This window comes from Sycon ciliatum, chromosome 1 (assembly GCF_964019385.1).
Source record: "Sycon ciliatum chromosome 1, ocSycCili1.1, whole genome shotgun sequence".
Classification (NCBI taxonomy): domain Eukaryota; kingdom Metazoa; phylum Porifera; class Calcarea; order Leucosolenida; family Sycettidae; genus Sycon; species Sycon ciliatum.
Window position 1 is genome coordinate 60,251,429 of NC_088643.1, and position 22,321 is coordinate 60,273,749.

Below are 22,321 nucleotides of genomic sequence, written 5' to 3' on the forward strand. Positions count from 1 at the left end.
GTTGATGGAAAGCAACTGTTTGTTCAGGCACAGGCTGTTTTCGGGAAGCTTTTTCAGGCGGAAGCTTGACACCTGGCCAAAAGGAAAATGGACCGTGTTCCTCAAGTGCTTTAGTGTTTATGAGCGTAGAAATTACAAATACATGTAGATAGCAACTCGGCATTGTTCAGTTTTCTTACTTCTTTGTTGTCATTCGTAGCTGATGAGCAGGTCGAAATGTCGTTTATGTCTGTGCCCAAACTCCTAAGTCCAGCCGCTGCGGACAGTTTCGTTATAAACGATGGAAAAAAGCTTTATTATGATCTAGAGGACCTCCGGCGGTCTTTAGCACTGGAAGAGGATGAAGGTGCATTTGAGGATGATCGCCACGACGAGGAACACTATGCGGAGTTTGCCCCACCCGAGCATCAGTGAGTGACATTTCATCAAATTTGGGGTTGGGAAATAATTCATCCTGAGTACGCGGCAAAGTGCGGTGGTGAGTCTTATGGTTTCGTCTTCGTCTGATTCTATTGTTTTACAGGTGGTACCATGGAGTACTTGACCGACCTGGTGCCGAAAGCCGGCTTCAGGGACAAAGGCCTGGTACCTACTTGGTCCGGGAATCGAATGGCAAGCCCGGTTCCTACTCACTCTCCTATCTGGGACGTCACGGGTTCGACCATTTTCGCATTATCTGTGTGTACGGTCAGTACTACATTGGAGGTCGCCAGTTTGAGTCCCTTGGAGACCTGATCGGTTACTACACGCACAAATCCTACATACTGATTGAGCAGAAGTTGGAATATCCGCTGCCGCCAGAGACGGTACGTACTGCGCTGCACCGCAAGTAACTTTAGTTCGGCTGGCGCATCCGCCATGAGTCCATGCGCTTCGCAAGTCCACTGCAGTTCTCAAAAGCGTCATACCACGCTCACATGTGAGCGTGGCATGACACTTTTGTTATTTGGGGCATGTTCGATTGTACGAATCCATCAGCCCCGGACCCGGATTCGCCAAATTTGTGCATGTTCGATTGTACGAATCCGGATCCCGAGAGCACGGATTCGGATCCAGTCAACCTACCTCCCAGAGACGGATTCGACGGATTCGACAGATTCATTTCGATAGTACGACTCGCATCTACTCAAAACTCGCAATATGCGTACACTAGGTCAAGAGTTTACCACAATGCGTACAGATACTACGGGATGAGCTGTAGCAACGCGGTTGCTAAGGCCTTGAAACGGATTATCGGTTGTGCACATTCGATTGTATCCGTCCGATCGAAGTGATCTGGTCGGTGGGGATCGGGATCCAGTTTCTACAATCGAATGCAGCCTTGGATATGCGGCGGACTGCGTTTTACATTGAAACTGCATTATACCATGGTACGGTACGGAGGGCCTGTTTTCAGCCAATCAGCGCTCGTCTAGCCATGGTTATATTGGCCAGTATAAATCCCAGTGCACGGTACGTACGCTAGGGCACTGCCACCGTACAAGTTCACTGCCTGAAAGTGAACTTGTACGACGGCAGTACTCCAGCACACAGACCATTCACAACAGACACAGCATACACCACATGCACGTGTACACTCCACACAGAACGGCATTACTGACGAGGAACAGTACACAATGGAAAAGAAGAATGACCTGGAATTCGTCTACCGAGTATTCTATTATACTGAAACTGAGGATAAAGAACGTCAAATAACCACGAAGTATCCCGAATGGATCAGCAATGTACATTGTACTTCGAATAGTTGAAGATCATCAACAGACTGTCTCCTTCGTAACTAAGTGCATGATACAGAGTGTACTTCAAATCCACCTAAACCGATTGGAAAACGCTAGAATGGATTGAAGTGTGATACAGTGATACAAAACAGTGTATGCAAATGCATCTACTTGCAAGTAAGCAAACCTGATTATAAGATGGCGCATGTGAAAATCAGCACTGTACCATAATCAGGATACTGTCATAGTAACACTTACCGTAAAAGTCCGTAAATAAGTACGTATTTACTTTCGAATTTAGTGACCACACCCGTACTAACCTTCGGGCGGGTACTGACTTTCGGGCGCGAACTAACTTTCGGACCTGACTGGTGTGTAGTGGAGAAGTCATTTTCATGTCGATGTACATGCTATGTGCTGCATGTGCGCACCGTACCGGTACTTATTTCGGGCAGTATGTTTATCGGGCTTGACTTGACTTCAACAGACAGAGCCAAAAGAATGAAGGGGGTATTTCTTTCGGGCAGGTATTTATTTACGGACTTTGACGGTACTCCCAAACTTTCAATTGACAACTGATAACCAGCAGAACATGTTCATGTACTGTATGATGTAGGAGATCTCCAAATAGGTTCGTTGTTCTGGAAATGCGTAGGGATTACCTGGCATAAGTAAAGTAGGATATGACCCTCGTAGTCAGGTTATACCGTACCCTCATATAAATCCCTCCTGCTATCGCAGTCGGGATTTATATTCAGCCGGTATAACCCTCTGACTCGGGTTATCCTCTACGTATAAAGGACCCTGCATACAACATCCTTTTCTCTTCGCTGTGGGTGCAAAGTACTGCTCTGACATGTCACAAGACTGCAGTCACGGAATTGACCAATTACGTTGCACCTAGCAGGGCCTAGGTAGGGTGATCAAAGCATACTTCACTTCCGTACTCACACCACAAGCTTTGATTATCCCACCAAAGCTTGCCCAGGCGGGCTTTGATTTTCCGATCAAGCCCGACAGCCGGGGTGGGCTTTGATGCACTGATCTCAACTTGCTTCTGGTATTTTTTTGTTCGAGAAGGTACAGTCGCTCTTTGCAAGCGTAGTGTTCAGATCGAAGTCCGCGTTCATGTTGGAAGTTCAATCAAAGTAGCTGTGTTCATATCCCATCAGCCAGTCACTGTCGTTCACGAATTATGTTTTAGTTCTGTTCTCGTGTATAAGTATGGGCGTGAATCAGAAACGTAATCAATATCAGTATTATTCTGTGAATGGTAACTTATGATTAGAGTGGTGTTGTTGGGAACCTGGGGACCAAGTGAGGACTGGAAATTATCATGTGCATTCCAGATACTTACACCATGCTCTGCCACTGTGTTGTGCGTGCTTTCTTTAAAATTTTTGTGACCACAGAGGATAATAGAAACACAGCAGGATCCACATGAAGGCAGACCGTAAGCTGCTAGCTACATCTTGATACACAAATTATAATTATACATGTACATATGTGCACGCTTGTACACACACACGAGCTGGATTAGACTGTCAGCAACGTGTTTAGCAGCTTTATCCCTCTCCCCTGTGTGTGTGTGTGTGTGTGTGTGTGTGTGTGTGTGTGTGTGTGTGTGTGTGTGTGTGTGTGTGTGTGACCGACACCAAAAGCGACTCTGTATGTCATTGGATACTATTGCGGCAATGGACAGTACTTCGAAGTACTTCATTGCTTTGAAGTTTAGGCATATTGGCAATTTGTAGTTGGTCTCATCGAGGTCAACTTTGAATAGCAGTGTTCATCTCTGCACAGTGAAGCTTGTATGCAGGAGGTGTTAATTAAACCACAGTGTTCAAAATGCACATGCTCGTATACCTGCATGCACATGCACACATTGTGCCAAAGTCCTACAGATCTTTGGCTTCAACTGTTGCCAGATTTACTGCCTTTGTTATCGAAAACAGACACACTCGAAGGGTGTGACTCCTTCGAAGAAACAACTCACGGTGACACCTCCAGGACAGGAAATGTACTTGTTGACAGTTGCGAATGTTATGTTGTCCTTGGCTAGGTGGTTCTTCTCCGGACTGTCCAAGCAGCATGCCATGTCCTATGTTCAGACACATGGAATGGTGGGCAGCTTTCTCATTCGACCAAGTGAAGCTCAGGGTGACTATTCCCTCATGGTGCAGTAAGTCCTTGACCTGCTCATTTCCCCTACATCTCCAGGCATGTCCCCAGGCATGTAGCCAAGCCAAGGTTGAGGGGGGGGGGGGGGGGAGGGATGGTGAGGAGGGTACTAGGCCTAGGGTGCCCCTTTTCCCTTGGAAAATTGGAAATCTCTTGTAAAAGGCACGTGCACGTTACGTGTACATGTCTGCGCATGTTGTATTGTGTAAATGCAACTCCCCATTTTTTCCGCCTGCGGTTTAATACCAGACTTTGTTAGGGGGGTCGGTGCATAATTTAAGAGTGATGCTGGAGTTGTGTGTGTGTGTGTGTGTGTGTCCCATATGGTGCAGTGGTATGTGCAGCGATTTCCAATCGATAGATTGCGGGTTCGATTCCCGACGATTATGGTCACACACGTCTTTCTTCTCTTTCTCAGACTCTTCCTGACTTTTCTTTCATTCTCCTGGGCGTTTACCAACAGCCAGTGCATGCCGGAGTATGTGGTGTGATGTGTGTGTGGGAAAAAAAAGAAAGAAAAAGACCAAAAATAGGGATGGTATGTGGTGTGATGTGTGTGCGGGAAAAAAAATGAAAAGACCAAAAATAGGGATTCACTGGCCAGAAAATGTCACTCCAAGTAGCTGTATGGTGTAGACCAGGCTGAATAGTGACGGTCAATTCTTCAGCCTTGCAAGCTGTTGAATGGTGTAATCCCAGCACAAGTTGCTATGGCTTCTGCCGTAGCATTGCGTGAAAGGTCAAGGTGTATGTGTGTGTGTGCGTACACGCGCGCATGTGTGTGTTTTCTCCTGGGACAGCATTGGAGACAGCACTGTGCAGAGATATCGGATTCGCCAGGACTTCAGGTTTTTCAACATTGGCGGGAAGGCATACAGAAGGTGAGGTCACACGTCCCATTGCATTATAGCTACATGTACAGTATATGAAGTCTGGTCTTATTCCTGCTTGCAGCTCTGCTGCTGCTGCTGCTGCTGCTGCTGCTGCTGCTATTGCTGTAATCAACCAAAGACACCTGGCTGAGACCATGGTCCCACTGGCCCAGCTTCTTGCTGACCAAGTGGAACGCTTCGTGTCTTGTCAGTAGCATTCGGCGGCACTAGCTGACTGTCTGGTCACGCTGCATTCTCGGTGCCAGCTGAATGACTGAAAGATGAACACGTGCTTTCAAACTCCCTGGTCTTCTTTCTTTGAGAAATTGACCCTTGTTTTGAGATTCCTGTCGATACGAGCTCCTTTCCTCTGCAGTTATGTTTGCAAGGAAAAGGAGCCAACTGGTGACGATCACACGTTCATTTCTCCACCAGTGTTGGCCTTGAAAGAAAAGCATGTCAGGTTCACGACAGGTTTTCCTTCCCCAATTCCTGAGTCTGCACGATGAGAGATGTAGCAGAAGGACACTTGCATTGAAAGGATGCGACATGGGACAAATTGTGGATAGAACGAAGCCAGAAATAGAAAGTTAACTTCGATAATGGGCGATCAATTGAGGCTCTATGAAGAACTTGGTCAAGGGACTGCAACTAAATGGGTCTGGTGGAATTCGCTCAGACTTATTTTCGGTCAAAGTGACGCTTTACTCTACTCAGTACAAACTCTCTGCAGCAAACTCCACAGAAGGTTCACCAAATTTTCAGGCATGGCACACTATCAGGGTGAAACAGTAAAACTAAATGCAAACAACCAAGACAGTGAGTGCAGCACGGGGAGTGGAGATACATTGTATTGTGTTTAGACAATGTCATGTATTATCCTAGCCTCTCTAATCCCTCTTCTTGCTCTGGGACTCTAAACCCATTGTTTTGCGCTGTTGCACGTGCCACTCTATGCATCTCCTCCAGTCTTGATGACATAATCGCTCACTACCGGCAATGCCAGATTGCAGCTAACGTGTACCTTATGGACCCTGTAGTGAAGGTAGGTGACATGCGTGGGTGTGTCTGTGGCGATGTGAGTTGGTGGATTGGTGTGCGAGTGTGTTTGTGTGGGTGTGCGAGTGCTTTTGTGTGGGTGTGTGAGTGCTTTTGTGTGTGTGGGTGGGTGGGCGTGAGTGAACTGTGTATAGACTATGTGTACCGTGTGCAGGCCTTTCCCTCTAGAATGCAGTGCTGGCTGTGGTGGCATAGCTACTCACACGCACAAGAACTGATAGGCATACACCACACGTATGGTCAGCGCTGCATATGAAATAGTACATGTGTGAGTCACATCACTAAGCCTAGTGGAGAGTTTCCAGAATATCTCATGCAGATAGCCTCATGAATATCTCATGCATGCTAGGCGAGTAGCCTCATGGCTTGGTCAAGGCTGCAGCATACTTCAATAGAAAGAAGTAGCGTTTACAGAGTGTGCAAACTGTTACTTAGTCACCTGGACCTGGAGGTGAGAGGAATATTGCTGCAGTTCCTGTACGTGCCAGAGTTAGTTGCATACATGCGCATGTATTCACAGCTCTGACAGCTTGATCCTCATATGACTTGTAGTCGGAGGTAGCATGTCTCGTCCTCCATGCTAGTATTTCAGTTCCCTGCTAACTGGCATGCTCATTCACTGGAAATGGAGTTCGGGCACGGTCTGAATCCTGCCGTAGCGCCTGTGAGTGAACAGCAGCTGTACACACGTTCCATAGAGCTGATCAGTGAACGGGATTATTCTGTTGGTGTTCAGACGGAGGAGTACATCACATTGGAGCTGGGTGTTTCAAAGGCTGTGCAACAACCCAACGGCGGTGTCTGCAAGGAGGGATACCTGACAAAGAAAGGTGAGGAGAAAGAGCTTCTAGTATAGTGTAACAGACTGTGTTGGTGTAGCAAAAAAGCTGTATGAGGGCTCAACTTTTACGTCCACTGTCTATAGCATGTACCTAATGTACTTTTTAAAAGTTGATCATCTTACCGTATCACGCTAGTGTAGCTGTGTATGGTTTGGAGTGCTCGACAGTTGAACGCATTTGAAAGAGGTACTTGGTGGTTGTGTCGAGCTCACGGTGTGTGTGTGTGTGTGTGTGTGTGTGTGTGTGTGTGTGTGTGTGTGTGTGTGTGTGTGTGTGTGCGTGTGTGTGTGTGTGCGTGCGGGTGCGTGACATTTCTTTTGCTTGCATTTGTCTGACCACTATCATTTCTTTTGCTTGCTTTTGTCTGACCACTGACTCTGCTAGAATTTAGGCTTGTCCAGTACCCTTCAAAGTTCACACTCACGCTCTCTGTCTCTATTTGTCTCTCTGTCTCTCTCTGTCTGTCTGTCTGTCTCTCTGTCTCTGTCTCTCTGTCTCTCTCTGTCTCTGTCTCTCTCTGTCTCTCTCTGTGTGTGTGTCTCTCTCTCTCTCTCTCTCTCTCTCTCTCTCTCTCTCTCTCTCTCTCTCTCTCTCTCTCTCTCTCTCTCTCTCTCTCTCTCTCTCTCTCTCTCTCTCTCTCTCTCTCTCTCTCTCTCTCTCTCTCTCTCTCTCTCTCTCTCTCTCTCTCTCTGTCTCTCTCTCTCTATGACTCTCTGTCTCTCTCTCTCTCTCTCTCTCTGTCTCTCTCTGTCTCTCTGTCTCTCTCTCTCTCTCTCTCTCTCTCTCTCTCTCTCTCTCTCTCTCTCTCTCTCTCTCTCTCTCTCTCTCTCTCTCTCTCTCTCTCTCTCTCTCTCTCTCTCTCTCTCGCTCCTTCCCGTGTTCTCGTTCTGTATCCAGTGGGCCACTCAAAGAAGTGGAAGGAGTTCTACTTCTCTCTGAAAGTTTCTGAACGTCATCTTCTTTTCTTCGAAAGTGACAAGGTATTTCTTTATCTAGCCAGCCATGTTAGGTCTTATTTTCCAGATCATCAGCAGCTGAAGGGATGCAGCGCTACAGCCAGTTTTCGAATTTCTGCATGCCTTATATGGTCGCATCATGCAGCCACTGCTTGCTCTCTTCCTGAGAACTTTGTCTACCCCTCCCCTCCTTGTTCTGTTTGTTCTTCTTCTGTTGTTCTCATTCAGTCATCTCATCCTAAAGGTCTCATTGACTTGAACTTCTGCAACCTGTACAACGTCCACGAGTCTTTACACGGCAGGTAAGCAACGTTGTCACAACTTAGTATTTGATCTAGATAATAGGTTGACTGACTGCTACGCCAGTGGAGAGACAGAAAGAGGGAGAATTGAGTTTGTTTCAATGTGGGATTGCCCTGTCCAATTCGCCATCCCCCTCTTCCCAGTCGCCCTGGTGTGTGTTCGGGGGATAATGGCTGCTGCACAAACCCCCCAAGCATTGCTATCTTCTAACTATCACCACACTGAACTGGGTGACTGTCACCACACTGTACTGGTAACTGTCGGCACATGACACGCTGCTGTCGGCACCGGACCGTCAACTGTGAACTCGTAGGTGCCAGCATACATAATACTGGGTGCAGCGTGAGCACTGGCTCTGCCATAGATCCGGGACGGCTGCGATGAACAGTGCCCTGAGATAGGCCATACTCAATGCCCTGGTTTCGACGAGTATCTCAATCGGGCGTCATGCACTGTATGATATCTTCAAGAGTATCAACCCAGCAGTGCTGTTTTATCTGAGCACTTTATGTGGGGACTCACAAGTTAAAACCATAGTACATGTACACAACATGTGGCTGATGAATCAAACAGAGAAGTAAATCTGGCGAATATCACATGACCATACCACCTTCCAAATGGTATACAATGTACATGTACATGTATGCTAGGCTTTGAGCATTGTAGTCATCAGTCTCTCCAACTACGCCATGTCTTGCTCGTGACCATGGCTTTCTTCTCTGCATGTGTTTTGACTTCGACTTGGATGGGTCCAGTCTAGTTTCCGAGACGCACACATGGAAGCACAACTCCCAGGCCACGCACTAGCAGCATGTGTTTAGTAGCACTGTGTATATATAATTGTCGGTGCATCATGCAGCTATGGATGTCTTTGTTCAATGAAATCATAGACACTGGTGAATGTCATCAGGACGGGTGTACATACATGCACATTTACTCTAGCCGGAGGTGTTTTGTCCTCAAGACCACTATCATACAAGTAGATCTGTGTAGCCATTGGAAAGTGTACAGTCATTAAAGTACACGATGACTTTGTTACATAAATGAGAACAACCGTGGTGAAGAACGACTCGGCACGGCTCAGAGCTTGTGTGACTAAGCTCCACAACTATTGATTACTCTGAGTGGCTTCACTTGCAGCTACCTCACTGCGGTCGGCTTTGTTATGTCTGTGGAGTTGATAGCAGGATAAGAGTACTGGTGTTACTGTCACACATCATACCCATTGATCTGGCTGCCTGAGATTGTATAACCGTGACCGTGGGTGGTCTGTCCTCTGGTGCTCCGTTGACTCGAGTGAATTCGGTCGAGGCAAACACCAGTATCAAAGCCAGATACGATGAATTACACTCTCCCTTGGGTATAGGAGCGCTAGGTCAGTTGTGAAATTCACAGTGGGATTGAGTGCTCGGTGCCGACCAGTTTGATCAAGTGAAAGTTATCGCGATCACCTCTTGGCCGTGTTGTGTCTACTGGTATTGCTTACGGGTGACATACGTGCGTCCGAAGTGACCGAATGTGCGGTGGACAGGACTCCGTGGCTTCTGAAGGAGATTTTTGCAATGAATGGTGCTCTGGGCACAATTGATCAGTGCATGCACAGTACTAGTGACAGCTGTGAATACATGTGCCAGTTCAGTGGCATGCACATGACACTTGCGCTGTTGCATAGTGCGGCGAGGTGGACACATCTGCCCGCTGCTGTCTGCACTGATCCCAATGCACCGGCACTGTGCAGGTTGACATCCTCTCCAGTCCTGTCAGCTGTGGCACCAGTTTGCATAGCTGTGCTTCTCTCCGGAGCTTCCTGTTCAAGTGTAGACAGCTGAACTCATTCTTTGTAGATGGTGGTGCAATACCCTTTTAGCTGCGGTAAGCCGTCCAGCTAAACGCATATTCCAATTTCACGAGAAACAGTCTATGGAAATGCTGTTGTTGCACTACACATTACCCTGCACTTGCAGTAGTACGGTACATTCATGTACATGTGGATGGACAGCTCACTAATGCCACAGTACTAACTGTAATAGTTTTAATGTGGTCTTTTGATGGCCATAGGCACAACCATAGCGTACATGTACATGCCGACGGCACGTTGTTTCATCAGCTGACTACTGCTACAGTGCTGACACGACAGTAACAGTTCAAGCAGCCCTGTGGTGGCCATCAACACAACTAACTGTGGTGCGCGGCATGTATGTCCTGAGAGCAAACATGCACTGTTACGCAGTTTGAGCAAGCACTCCGTGTAGTGCACACAGGCACTGTCTGCACCGCCCCATGGTGCATGAGTATGTCAGTGCGTGTACACCGTATCAGCACTTCATATGTCTGTACATGTAGCAGATTCTCTGACAACGCCTTGACCAAATTCCAGGACTCTTTTCTTCCAGAGAATATGGTCCGTGCAGTGGGACTGGTTTGGCACTCACTAGCATTCATTGTCATTTGCGGTCCTGCGGGGTATGCAGCACAGTATGTTAGTGATCCACTTTCTAACGTACCGTATACCGATGCAGTATGTAGGAGGTGGGGTAGAGCAGACCCGCTCTTTCCTGTGTGTGTATGCATTGCCTATACTCGATGCAGTCAGCACAGACTGCAAATGTGCTGTATGGACACCCCCGGCAATTCTTCTTCAAACAGACGACAGGCCACTGTTACATGCAGTAGGCTTGTGTGTGTTTACTTGGCCTATAGCATAGCTTTAGAGTGTACATGCATACTACCCGGTATGACATTCGGACTGTAGACTGTAGAGTAGTGTAGTAAGACTTAGACTTGAAGTTAGTGTAGACTGTAGATGGTAGCCCCGGAACCATTGACTTACTGGTAGTAGTATTCTGCATCCTTACAGAGCTGTTCATGTTCGGACAGCTTTTGCTGCGGTTACCAGTATGTGTTTGGATCAGGCAGTCACTGTAAGTGTGTTCTACAGACTAGTGAGGTAGTTTGTTGGCATGAATGCGTTATGTGCGTGGCTGAATGCGTTCATGTGCGTGGCTGAATGTGTGTTCCATGGAAAACCTGCGTGTAGTGACTTGTGTGATATTGTGTTATTGAACGGACTGACACTACATCTGCTCTGCCACTGTTGTCCTGGTGTCAAACTTTTATAAAGTTCCTTGCGTAGCATGAACCTTTCCTACACATGCACCCGAAGGAGGGCCCCTTAGCATATTCTTATTGATCGACCCTAACTGACCAGTAATCCTACGTCCTTGCTGCCTGTACTTTGTGTTGATCTACTGCCAATGCCAAACCATCTACATACATGTACTTACCATCTACTTCGAAGTAGATGTTTTAGTAGACTCTACTACACATGTTAGTTCACAGTTATCATTCATGGTCATGTAGTGGATCTACTGCCTTGGTGTTACGAAGTAGCACGGCCAAATTTTCTTCTCTCCTTGGGATTCGGTAGATAAGACTTCGCATGCTCGATATGCGCACACGCGGTTCAAGGTACAAAGGTGACTGGACTTGTTCACGTCGTGGCTCACTCTGTTGCTGCGGTCTCCACGAACACTAGTCGGACACTTGCATTGCTCTCCAGTGCAGTGTCAGGGCTTGCTTATTTCGCAGATATACTACGAATCGTATAAAGATGCTACGAAGACAAATCAATGACAATAGTCATTACTACAGCCAAGCAGTGTAGCACAAGTGATGTAGACCTACTAGTACACGAAATAATTCAATCGTCGATGTTCTCGCTTGCGAAGCCTGGGCGAACATAGCACGGTTATCCGGTTCGCACCCTGTTCAAGCAGCAGAGCTGGGACGACGTCTTGCACTCTTGCCAGTCTTGGGCTAGGAGCCTAGGTTCGTACTTCTGCACTCTACCTCGTCGACCCACTGCCTGGCATCAAGTAACAGTTTCCGAACTCTCAACAAGGACTTAGGTTCGTCGGCACATAGGCATTGAAGTGGTCGTGGACTTGTTTTGAATCTACTCGTAGAAAGTAATACGTTGCGTCTGGTGAAGAATTATTGTGGTGAAAACGATCTATTGTTCAGTTCCTAGCGTTAGCTTAGATCCATCAACACCTTCACAGTTTCAACCCATAAATTCGATACCCAACCAGGAGTAATCATAACACCTAGCTGCTGCTATAGCCTTTCTCCTCCCCTCAATGGTCATCTTCTTCTGGTCAGCTCACTCTAGTCTTGAGTCTTGACAGGACACTTGAGAGAAAGTTCGCTTAGAGAAGCGGTTGCCATTTCCCCGCGGCTCCAACTCCGCAGGGTACGCGTACCTTCGTGCTCCTGAGTCGGCTCTCGCTCTCCTTGATCTTCTTTACCTCCATCACCGGCACTATCGTGTAGATCAGAAGGACATCCTACACAAGACTGCTTGGAAACTGGAGAGCGCTTCGTCGCGGATGCCGCTTCGCCTCGAAGCTATGGTTCGAGCGGCTAATGTGTGACTTGCTGGCGGTACTGGAAGAGCTTCAATCACGAGACACGGCGGCATTTTTAGACGTTCCCGGCCGCTCACTTTGCTCAGGCTTTCATCGTGAAGGCCATGCCGCTTGGGAATCGTGTCAGGCTTGTTGCATACATCGCTATGTCTAGCTCGGTGTAACTAATGTTACTTGTTTTCGTCGACGGAACCATCACTCAATCGACTCGTACGATCGTGGACACGGTGTAGTCACCTTGTAGAATTGTAGCATACACACTGGCACGACGACGGGATCAGGTCGACTGTAGAGGCTACACGATGGACGCCGGTGAGTGGTGATAGGGATATTAGGGTAGCGCTTGTAGGGTATTTACGTCGGTCCTGCAGTCTGCTCTCGTGACTCCATTTTGCGTGCCGTGCTCGGCGTCAGTTTTCGTGCCGTATTGCCCCAGCTGTCCCGCGTGTTGTCATGCTGGATAGGTCATTGTCTTTGATTCAATCATTGGATGAGCCCCGCATTTGTACAAACTCATCGACGAACAACGGCAGCAGCAGCAGCAGCTGTGGCAGCAACAGCCAATACTACGACCATCACTGGCAACAGTGCCTCGGACACTGTTCTCCCTATCATTGCGCGTATCTCCTTATCCCCCTTTCACGGTCTTGAGTCTTGACGACCCGTAAGCTGTTCGGTCGATGTCATTTTGACTGGCTATGCTGCAGGGCATAGGGCATACATGTATCCATCATGGAGTAGCTGTTATTCATTCCAGTGCGTACAGTGACTGTCAAATTGTTACTGAGTTTGTCATAGACCGTATCAGACCCGCACAGTAAAAGCTCATAACCATAATCGTCGGACTCGCTCTTCCAAATGTGCAGTACATGTATAATACCTATGTCGTGATCCTCGATCATTATCTGTAAGTCGTGATCTTCAGCTAGTCAGGACAGAACACTTATGCCTGTCTTGGGTATTCCGGCCTGCAGTGATTAGTGACTTTGTACAGCCAATGGACCACACATCTCGGTGCTGTCCATACCCTGTCCACGTAATTAATTGCTGATGCGCAGCCAGAGGCTAGGCCATTGATCAGTTGCTAGCAAGGAGAAAGGTTTATCCAAAAGGAAGAGTTTCAGTGCCCTGCTCTCTGGCCCGGTAGTCTGGTGTATGCTGAATCCTGACAAGACCTGAGAATTGTACCAGTCGGGGTTAGTGCAGACAGCTCATGATTACAGTAGTGAGTACTGTTATGCTAGGCTGTTAGTTATTGTGAGTGCGGGTGTCTGTTGCAAGCCGCAGTACATCCGTATACTAGTACTGCATAATACTATGCTGCTGCTGCTGTTGCTATTCTTGTGCTCTGGCCTGTAGGCTGCATAAGCTGTGAGTTGGTAGGTCAACTGTGCTTCCCTGTGGGAAGAGTGTACTCGGGCTCACTCATGCTCATCCCTTGTTTCCGGCTGCTGCTGCTTGTGTATACATGTACATGCGTGTGGTATGCTGTGCGGTGTGCCTATGTACCTGTGTGTATCCATGGTGTGACCCTGCTGTGTGTAGGTCCAACTGCTTTCAGCTGGTGATCAGGTCGTTTGCGGAGGTCTCCTCATTCTTTTTATGTTGCCAGTCACCGGAAGACAAAGAGGTGGGTCTGCTCAAGACTGTTAGCTGTTCAGTACTTGGACTGTCTGTTTGTTTCTCCCTGGTGCTGCCTTGGAAGGAGAAAGGATTTCGGGACGTGCCAAGCTTGATTGCTATTTTGCTGAGCATAGCTGTGTGTCACTGAAGCATGTGCGTCTGCGGTCTGTCCAATACCAGGCAGCTGCTCTGGTCAGGCAAAGTGGCCGTAAGGTATTGCTGCTACTGTTCTGGCATGTGCATGTGACCAGTGTTGGTTACATGGTTTGCTGGCGCCCTACCCTACCCTTCTCTGCCACCACTTAGCAGTTTCATGACCCGACAAGTGCCTCTCCTCAAGTCACTACAACAGTTGTAGTCTAGATTAGGCTGAGCTTCATTCAGTAAGGTTTCAAGTTTTGGATGCGGATGGAGTAGGACTCTGGAGGTGCCTGTCAATGCTTGAAGGTGACAGCTTCTCTGGATCATTCCCACTGCCCAGAACTGCTCCTCCTGGCTCAGGTGTCACGCTGATGCCCGTCCAGTCCAGCCTCTTCAAAGTCCTTGTCCTCAGCTGCTGAGCCTGCTGTTTCTGCTTGAGTTGGACCTGGTGGAAGTACAGTCAGTGGTGTGCAGTGCTGGTGTGCAGTGGTGCTGGAGGAATAGCAGTCATAGTGTCTGGTGTGTCTGTGTCACTGTCACACACTGATGATGGCTCTCACATGCCAGCCTGGCAATGGCCGCAGACACCACTTGTCAGCAGCTGCAGCACTTTGCAGCATGCCAATGACGGTCAGTTGGTAATGTCCACTCTGCTCATATCATGAATTCATGATGGCACCTGCTATTGGCAATGCAGTGCAGTTTCTACTGCTATGCCTGCTGTTGGCAATGCAGTGCAGTTTCTACTTCTGCACTGCCTGCTAGTGTTGGTTGGATAGTTAGTGTGATCTCTTACTGATTGCACTATGCAGTTATAGTTTAGTAGACTTGGGCTATATTGGGACTGTACTCTATTGAATGCTTTCTCATGATGTGCATTCTGATTGGCAAGTCGAGTTAGCACCGTATCTTCATTGTTTCCTCAAACACTGCTTGCATTCCCTGAGGGAAGGGGAGGGGGTGTTAGCAAGTACACTGAAAGGCAATGTAGAGATGGATACAATTGAGTGACAAAAGAAGGGAAACAGATGAGCTACAACCTGTACAGCTAGCCCAGGGGGCAGGAATTGATGTGTGTACGTTTGTGTGTGCATGTCGAGGTACCAGTGATGACTGGTGTCACGCTGTGCTTTTCCAGCCTATGATATTTCCTTGATGTGTGCTTCCTGTGTTCGTGCATGCATGCTGCGGCAAGTACTTCCTGTGTTGTGTGTGTGCGTGTGTGTGTGTGTGTGTGTGTGTGTGTGTGTGTGTGTTAGTAAGGAATGTCTGTCATGCAATACATAAGGCACACAAACACATAACTTCATGCACAACAACAGTAGCACTGATCACCTGGAGAATGATCTTTCAAGACAGCTGTGCTCTGCACAGGTCATGTCCTGCTCCTGCAGGTCTCTCTCAGTATCTGCATAGCTCATCACACTCTTAATCCCAATGCTGGCTTCAGGGAATGTCATAGTGGTACTCCTTGCTTCCACACAGTGCAAGCTGCAATCTGGCTACACAGAAGCAAGCTTTAGAGAAAGCCCCCCCCCCCCCCCCCCCCGAAACTGGTGACTGATTTGCATTGGTCTGTGTTTGTGTGTGTGTGTGTGTGTCTGCATGTGTGTGTCTGCATGCCTGTGTCTGCATGTCTGTGTCTGCATGTGGGTGTGGGTGTGTGTACCTTACTGGCTTATCATATGTGCAGGAGTGGATGACTGTGCTAGAGCCGCTGTGTCTCAATGCGGAGCGCTTCGGCGGCCAGAAGGGCTCTCACATGGAGATCTGCAACATCCGCCTGACCGTTCTCGACACGCAGAAGTTCCCGAAGAACTGCTCGCGGCCGTACTGCCTGATCTCGCTGAACGACGTTGCCGTGGCGAAGACGTCATGCCTGGAGGGCAGTGCGCCGCCTATAGCCTGGGATGAGGACTTTGTGTTCAGCGGCCTGAACAAGGAGATCAGCACACTGGCCATTCTCATCCTCAACAAGCACAAGCGCGTCAAGGATTCCGTCGTGGGCAAGGTCAGCGTCGACTTGACGCAGCTGCCCAACCGGACGACGACGGAGGAGTGGTACGAGCTGAAGCCGCACGACAAGGGCAGCAAGAGCAAGGTCAACCTGGGCACGTTGAGACTGCGCGTCAAGTACCAGTGCGACGTCGTGCTGCCTGAGGGGGAGTACCTGCCGCTCAAGGATCTCCTGGTGGCCAATGACATGGAGGCCATCACGTGTCTGGGTGAAGTCATCAAGGACCGGCGCAGTCTCATCGGCTCGCTGATGAAGATCTTCATGGACTGTCCGGCCGGTATCCGCGTGCTGCTCAGTAACCTGGCCGAGAAAGAGGTCAACTCGCATGGTAAGTAAGACATTTGTGGTGTGTGCGTGCGTGCGTGTGTGTGTGTGTGATGTGTGTGCGTGAAAAAATGGAAAAAATGAAAAAGACCAAAAAGTAGGGATTCCCTGGCCAGAAAAAGCCACTTCATAGCTGTGTGGTGTAGACCAGGCTGAATAGTGGCAGTCAATTCTTCAGCCTTGCAAGCTGTTGAATGGTGCAATCCCAGCACAAGCTGCTATGGCTTCTGCTGTAGCATCGCTATCATCGCCTCCGGCGATGGGCGTCCAATGGTGTGTATGGAGGGGGCAGGCAACGATGGTAGTGGTGGTCTGTATGAGCGTGCCGCCGTATGCTGTTTGTTTGTGCAACTATGGACACAGCCATATTGTGTGTTGCAGCTTTGGCAAGCCGGCTGCTTTTTCTCTACAACGTGCCATTGTTTGCAAAGCCTTGTCTACTTATGGCATCCATACTCCAGTGCTATGCTATTCCGGTTGGTTTGGGTGCAGTGGAATTTTCCTGTCCCATTCTGCCTGTACTTTGCTGTGCTGAAGTAAAACTTGAATACCTGCAGCTACTGTAGAGTAGCCAAGACCATGCTCTGTTGCCATTCCTGCACTTCTACCAGTCCCTAGTCCTGGCACAACAATTGTCTTACTGTTTGCTTTTAGTCCCTTGTTGTTGACTGTCCTCTACCCTTGTGTACGTGTGCAATATGTGCGTGTGTGTGTGTGTATGTGTCACTGTGTGTGTGTGTGTGTGTGTGCGTGTGCTGACATACAGAGGATCCAGCTACACTATTCCGCAGTAACTCCGTGGCCAGCACAGCTATTGATGAGTACATGAAGATGGTTGCCATGCCTTTCCTGCACGGCACGGTCAAGACATTTGTCAACGACATCATTGCCAGCAATCCCCACTGTGAGGTATGTCTGTTCGTGTACGTGTGTGTGTGTGTGAGAGAGAGAAAATGTGTGTGTTTACATTTGTGATTGTCCATGTGTGTGTGTGTGTGTGTGTGTGTGTGTGTGTGTGTGTGTGTGTGTGTGTGTGTGTGTGTGTGTGTTGGTTTGCTGAGGCAGAAGGTCAGTTTCCATTAATTTCATTTGCTCTTTTTGTTTTTTCCTGTAGCTTGATCCGAATCGCCTTGACAAGGGCGAGGATATTGATCATAATCTGCAAAATCTGACCAAGTTCATGGGTCAGATGTTAGACCGGGTCTTTTCCAGCGCTGACACTATTGACAGGTGAGTTGAGATAGGAGTGTTTGAAGCTGACGGTTGGGATCTGCGTGTATGTGCATGTTTGTGTCTACACGGGTGCATGAACATACATGTGTGTGTGGGGGGGGGGGGGGCATGCTCGTGTTGCTCCATGCATGCTTGCACAGCAACACCGTGCCACCACTCATGTTTGCAAGTGTGTGCTGTGTTAGGAGACATGCATGATTGTACATATATTGCAGTAGCATGCAGCACCAGTAGAACAGTGCTGTCTGTGTTGCTGCCTGTGGTGCTGTGTGCCAGACACACTTCCTGTACTGTGTCTATTCACATGTTCCCGGGGGTATCTTAACACAATTATTCAGTGTATTCCTCTCCTGTCACGCGTACACCTGTACACAGGTTGTGATGTGTCACAATGGTCTGGGTGTTAATGGGATATTCTGACACAGTGTGCAATGATGCGTGGTGTGTATGCAATTATAGGATCAGTGTGCTTGCACCCAGTGGATGGCAGTGGAACTCTTAGTCGGTGCGATTGTTGACACATGTCATCACCTGTGCGCATGCGCCACCGCTGTTGTTAACGGTACTGCTGTTATTGTTGTCGTTGTTGTAGGGCGTTGCGAGAGGTCTTCTATTCACTGCAGAAACTAGTCAAGGAGAGGTACCCCGACCAGGAGGCCGTCAGGACAAGAGTAGTGGCGTAAGTCTGTCTGCATGGATGTGTATGCATGCACGTATGTGTGTGTGTGGGGGGGGGGGTACTGTGTGTACGTTTATAATTAATAGCAGCAATGGCAATCGGGTTGTGGGATTGTGCTGTTCCTTTTAACTACATACTTTTGTATAATCTTGCCCTATGTTGTACTTGGCTGCTGTGTTGATGGTGCAGAGGCTTCTTCTTCTTGCGGTTTGTGTGTCTGGCACTGGTCAACCCACGCCTGTTCAATCTTGTAACAAGTGAGTCTGCTGATCTGCTGATCTGTACTGTAAACAATGGGTCTGAACACTGAATATGTACGTGCTATTGCAATGCCCTGGCAACGAAGTTCTCACCCATCCGTCTTCTTTGTGTACCGGTATGTACTTCTTTGTGTGCGTTTCCAGATCAGCCGTCTGAGCGTGCATCAAGAACGCTCACACTGATCGCCAAAGGCTTGCAGAACCTGGCCAGTTTAGTGGAGTTTGGTGCAAAGGTGAGAGCCGCAAAGCTGCCCTACTACAGCACTTCAGGACTACCATGGCACTTTTTATTATGGAAACAAGGAAAACGGCGGGGCACAAGTTATGCGTTAGAGTCCACCAAGTATTAAAACCAGATTTTAAACAGTCGGACATGCACACTGTCTCAGTACTCCTGGTCAGTCTGGTGCTACCTTGTGCACGTCTGACTGTTTAAAATCTGGTTTAGTTGGTGGACTTGTGCCCTACCATTTTCCTTGTTTCCGTTTATAACACAAGTTGTGTGTGGGTCTTTGTGGTCAACCGTAGCAGCATTTGCTACAGCGGGTCTGTGTCTACAGGGACATGTAGTCTTGATTTTATGCACTAGAACTGTCATGTACATGTGCTACTATTACTGGGCAGTGGGTACTGCAGTCTACATGTACATGTAAACTGTCACGTTACCACGAGAGCGGCCCAGTCTGATTTTACGGCCAGGGAAATGAAAAATGTATGCCAGTGTGCAACTGAGTTTGTACTGTATGAGAACCTTAGTGTACTAAGGTCACGCTTAGCATGTTTTGTTTGGAGATCGCGTATCAGCTCCAAGGTTCACTGCGTATGGGTTGACTGCACAGCGTGCAATGTGTGTACAAGGTACTTGTCGTGTGGCCTACAGACATGATACTACCTCCCAAAAACACCCACCATGAAAGGGAGTGAATGGTGGGGCGCTCTCACGATACTTTGCGGTATTGCTAAACTCCTTTTACACTCCGCTGCATGACCAGGGTTCCAGTTTGTTTATTAATTTATTTCCTGCGATAGCATAGATTTCCAGCAGTAGACATCATAACTTTCGGCAGTAATTCTAAATCCAGACCTCATTAGGTTTGGGCTGGCGGAAATAAAGCCATGTTGATCATGTACTTTGGCGTGTGGGTATCTTTGTTCGTGTGTACGTTGCTATAATGTGTGTGTTGCATGCATGCCCTCGTCTGTACGTGTCTATTCCTATACGACCATTCACACATTCACACATTCACAGGAACCGTACATGACAGTTGTCAACCCGTTCATTTCGCGGCATCGGCAAGGCATGATTGACTTTGTAGACAAGATCTCGGTAAGTAGTTCATGTACGTGTGCCGTGTGCCGTGCTGTGTGTCTTGCAGTGCACTTGCAGTGCATGTACATGTGTTGTGCTGTATGTCTCGTCCTGGTCCATGCCATGCAGCCACTCAGTGACATCGGCGAGACTAGTGTATCCTTCATGTCATGTGTAGTAGGATTTACTGGACTCGTTCAGTGGTATGGAGGTTGTCCGTTCATTCTTCATTCTTGCTTCTAGAACAGGTGCCGTGTGTGTGTGTGTGCGTGCATCAAAGAACATGTATGTGTGTGTGTGTGTGTGTGTGTGTGGGTGTGGGTGTGGGTGTGTGCGTGCATGTGTGTGCATGTGTGTGCATGTGTGTGCATGTGTGTGCATGTGTGTGCATGCGTGTCTGTGTGTGCGTGTCTGTGTGTGTGCGCATGTGTGTGCATGTGCGTGCATGTGCGTGTGTGCTTCTGTGTTTACCCTCCACCCACACACAGCTCGCACCGGAAGACACAGCGGTGTCCCTTAACACCCTGACAATAACGGGCAACACGCACCGAGAGTTTGCCAATCTGGTCAGTGTTGCATACGAGTATCTGCCGGAGATGAAGAAGGCTAGCCAGTCCACTAAGCCCAAGGTTGGTAATAGACTTCAATGAAGTTGTTGAGCACATCGCTGTGTGCAAACTATGCCACATGGTGTCCAGCTGTGGTAGTTTTTCTCGGCTTGAAGCCTACTTTAGAGCCTACTTTAGAGCCTTGCTGCACACACACAAGTACTGTAGAGTCCACTGCAAACGCTTATGTCGCAGTAAATGCCCTCCCCCCCCAGCTGGTCTGTACTCGCAGTAAACGCCCGCCCCAGCTGGTTTGCACTATTTTGCATGGCAGGTATTTGTTTGTCTTTCCCAGGTCAGCATTGGTGCGTCGTGTATAGCTGGCACTGGCTGGTGGGTGTTTTCTGTTTACAGCGGACTTTACGCTACATGTACGTGTGTGCAGGACTTTGCAGTGGGGAAGGGTTCCTTTATTACTTATTATAGTGTATGTTGTTTCAGGTGGTAAATCTCTCTCTGCTCTAGGTCAAGTTTCCTATTGCTAGACACTGACTGTACTTCAGTGTGATGAAGAAATACACAATGTCATGTATTGTGCTCCCTGTGTGCTGGCCATGTCGCATTGTACAGGCGCACGTGTTCGCCAAGCTTGTGGATATGCTCGAAAAGCTGCATGTTTCAAGCTAGGAGGGGAGAAGGTTACTGGCACGTGCTGCTCACCTCCGCACATACACGCACGTACATGCTACTCGACATACATGTACTTGGGCTGCAGGCAGCCAAACACTGAGAAGATAAGCGACTCTAGACACGGTCCTGTATTGCCATCACGTTTTGCAGCGTCGACGGAGATGATGATCACTGTGGCAAACCAAACGTTACTTGTCAATTTGCTAACCCTGCTGTACTGGTCCAGACCCCCCTCCTGCATCTGCCCTGCCCCTGCCAAACTACCGCAAGTCCCCAGCTGCCTTGAGAGCTGGTCATCATTCAGCTGTCCTAACTAACGACTTGACGAAAACCACTTGACCTTTGATAAAGCTTGATGACTACCATGGTGGTTGCACCTCTTGAGGCTCCCGCTAGACCCTTGAGACTTTTTTTGTTTTGTTTTTGTTGACATGCTCTGATTTATCTACTATACCTTGTTTTTGTCTGTCGAATCTTATTGGTCCTCTAGCTCTGTGTTATGTGATTAGGATGCGGGGGAATATGGATTTATCACCCTATATTTGGGAATATGGATTTATCACCCTATGTTTTTTTAACCTCCTCTTTCTTTTCTAGGGATATTATTATACGTATCATTGGCATCATTCACGCACACTCTCTGCCATGCCGCTGCAAGCATGCTGCTCATCACACATACATGAACGCTGCCACAGACCAGTCACCACTGTAACACCGCAGCAGTCTACATGCCAGATGATGCGCTATAGGAACAAACTTGCTGCAGCCAACACACACACACACACACACACACACACACACACGTGCTGCATACTGTGTGCTAACTGCTTTGCCTTCTCTGAGGCTTGCTGCCACTGCTTGTACTCCCATAATAATCCCTGTTCCTGTTTCAGTAGCGACTACGAAGTAGTTAGTAGTAGTAGTAAGCTTAGTTGCACATGATCACGTTGTCTGTCTCGTGAAGATATGATAATGTTCGCTGGATGCCAACCCTTGCGGAAAGTTCCCGAAAACAGTTTGAATTGAGAAGCCCTAATGAGAGAGAGAGTGTGTGTGTCCGGACGTGTGTGTGTGTGTGTCCGGAGGTGCGTGCTATATTTTGTGCGGAATGGCAACGGTGGTGCATTTACCATAGGCAA

General features: G+C 48.3%; 1 protein-coding gene across 1 annotated transcript; it reads left to right on the plus strand.

The window, feature by feature from the left end:
• Positions 1-22,198, plus strand: LOC135804682 (ras GTPase-activating protein 1-like). Its single transcript, XM_065318605.1, has 19 exons — positions 1-410; positions 524-806; positions 3,131-3,171; positions 3,781-3,900; positions 4,700-4,780; positions 5,741-5,816; positions 6,567-6,660; positions 7,570-7,652; positions 7,857-7,930; positions 13,904-13,988; positions 15,816-16,467; positions 17,230-17,372; positions 17,578-17,693; positions 18,289-18,375; positions 18,565-18,632; positions 18,780-18,868; positions 19,885-19,962; positions 20,433-20,573; positions 21,123-22,198. Exons 1-19 carry the CDS (start codon positions 217-219, stop codon positions 21,177-21,179), a joined length of 2,562 nt encoding a protein of 853 aa, XP_065174677.1. The 5' UTR covers positions 1-216; the 3' UTR covers positions 21,180-22,198.
• The last annotated feature ends 123 nt before the right edge of the window (positions 22,199-22,321 follow it).

Bases quoted from the DNA above. Each gene is read 5' to 3' on its own strand.
- LOC135804682 (XM_065318605.1), top strand. From the start codon at position 217: ATGTCGTTTATGTCTGTGCCCAAACTCCTAAGTCCAGCCGCTGCGGAC. The intron at 3,901-4,699 runs GTAAGTCCTTGA...CTCCTGGGACAG, and splicing joins GACTATTCCCTCATGGTGCA to CATTGGAGACAGCACTGTGC. The intron at 16,468-17,229 runs GTAAGTAAGACA...GCTGACATACAG, and splicing joins GAAAGAGGTCAACTCGCATG to AGGATCCAGCTACACTATTC.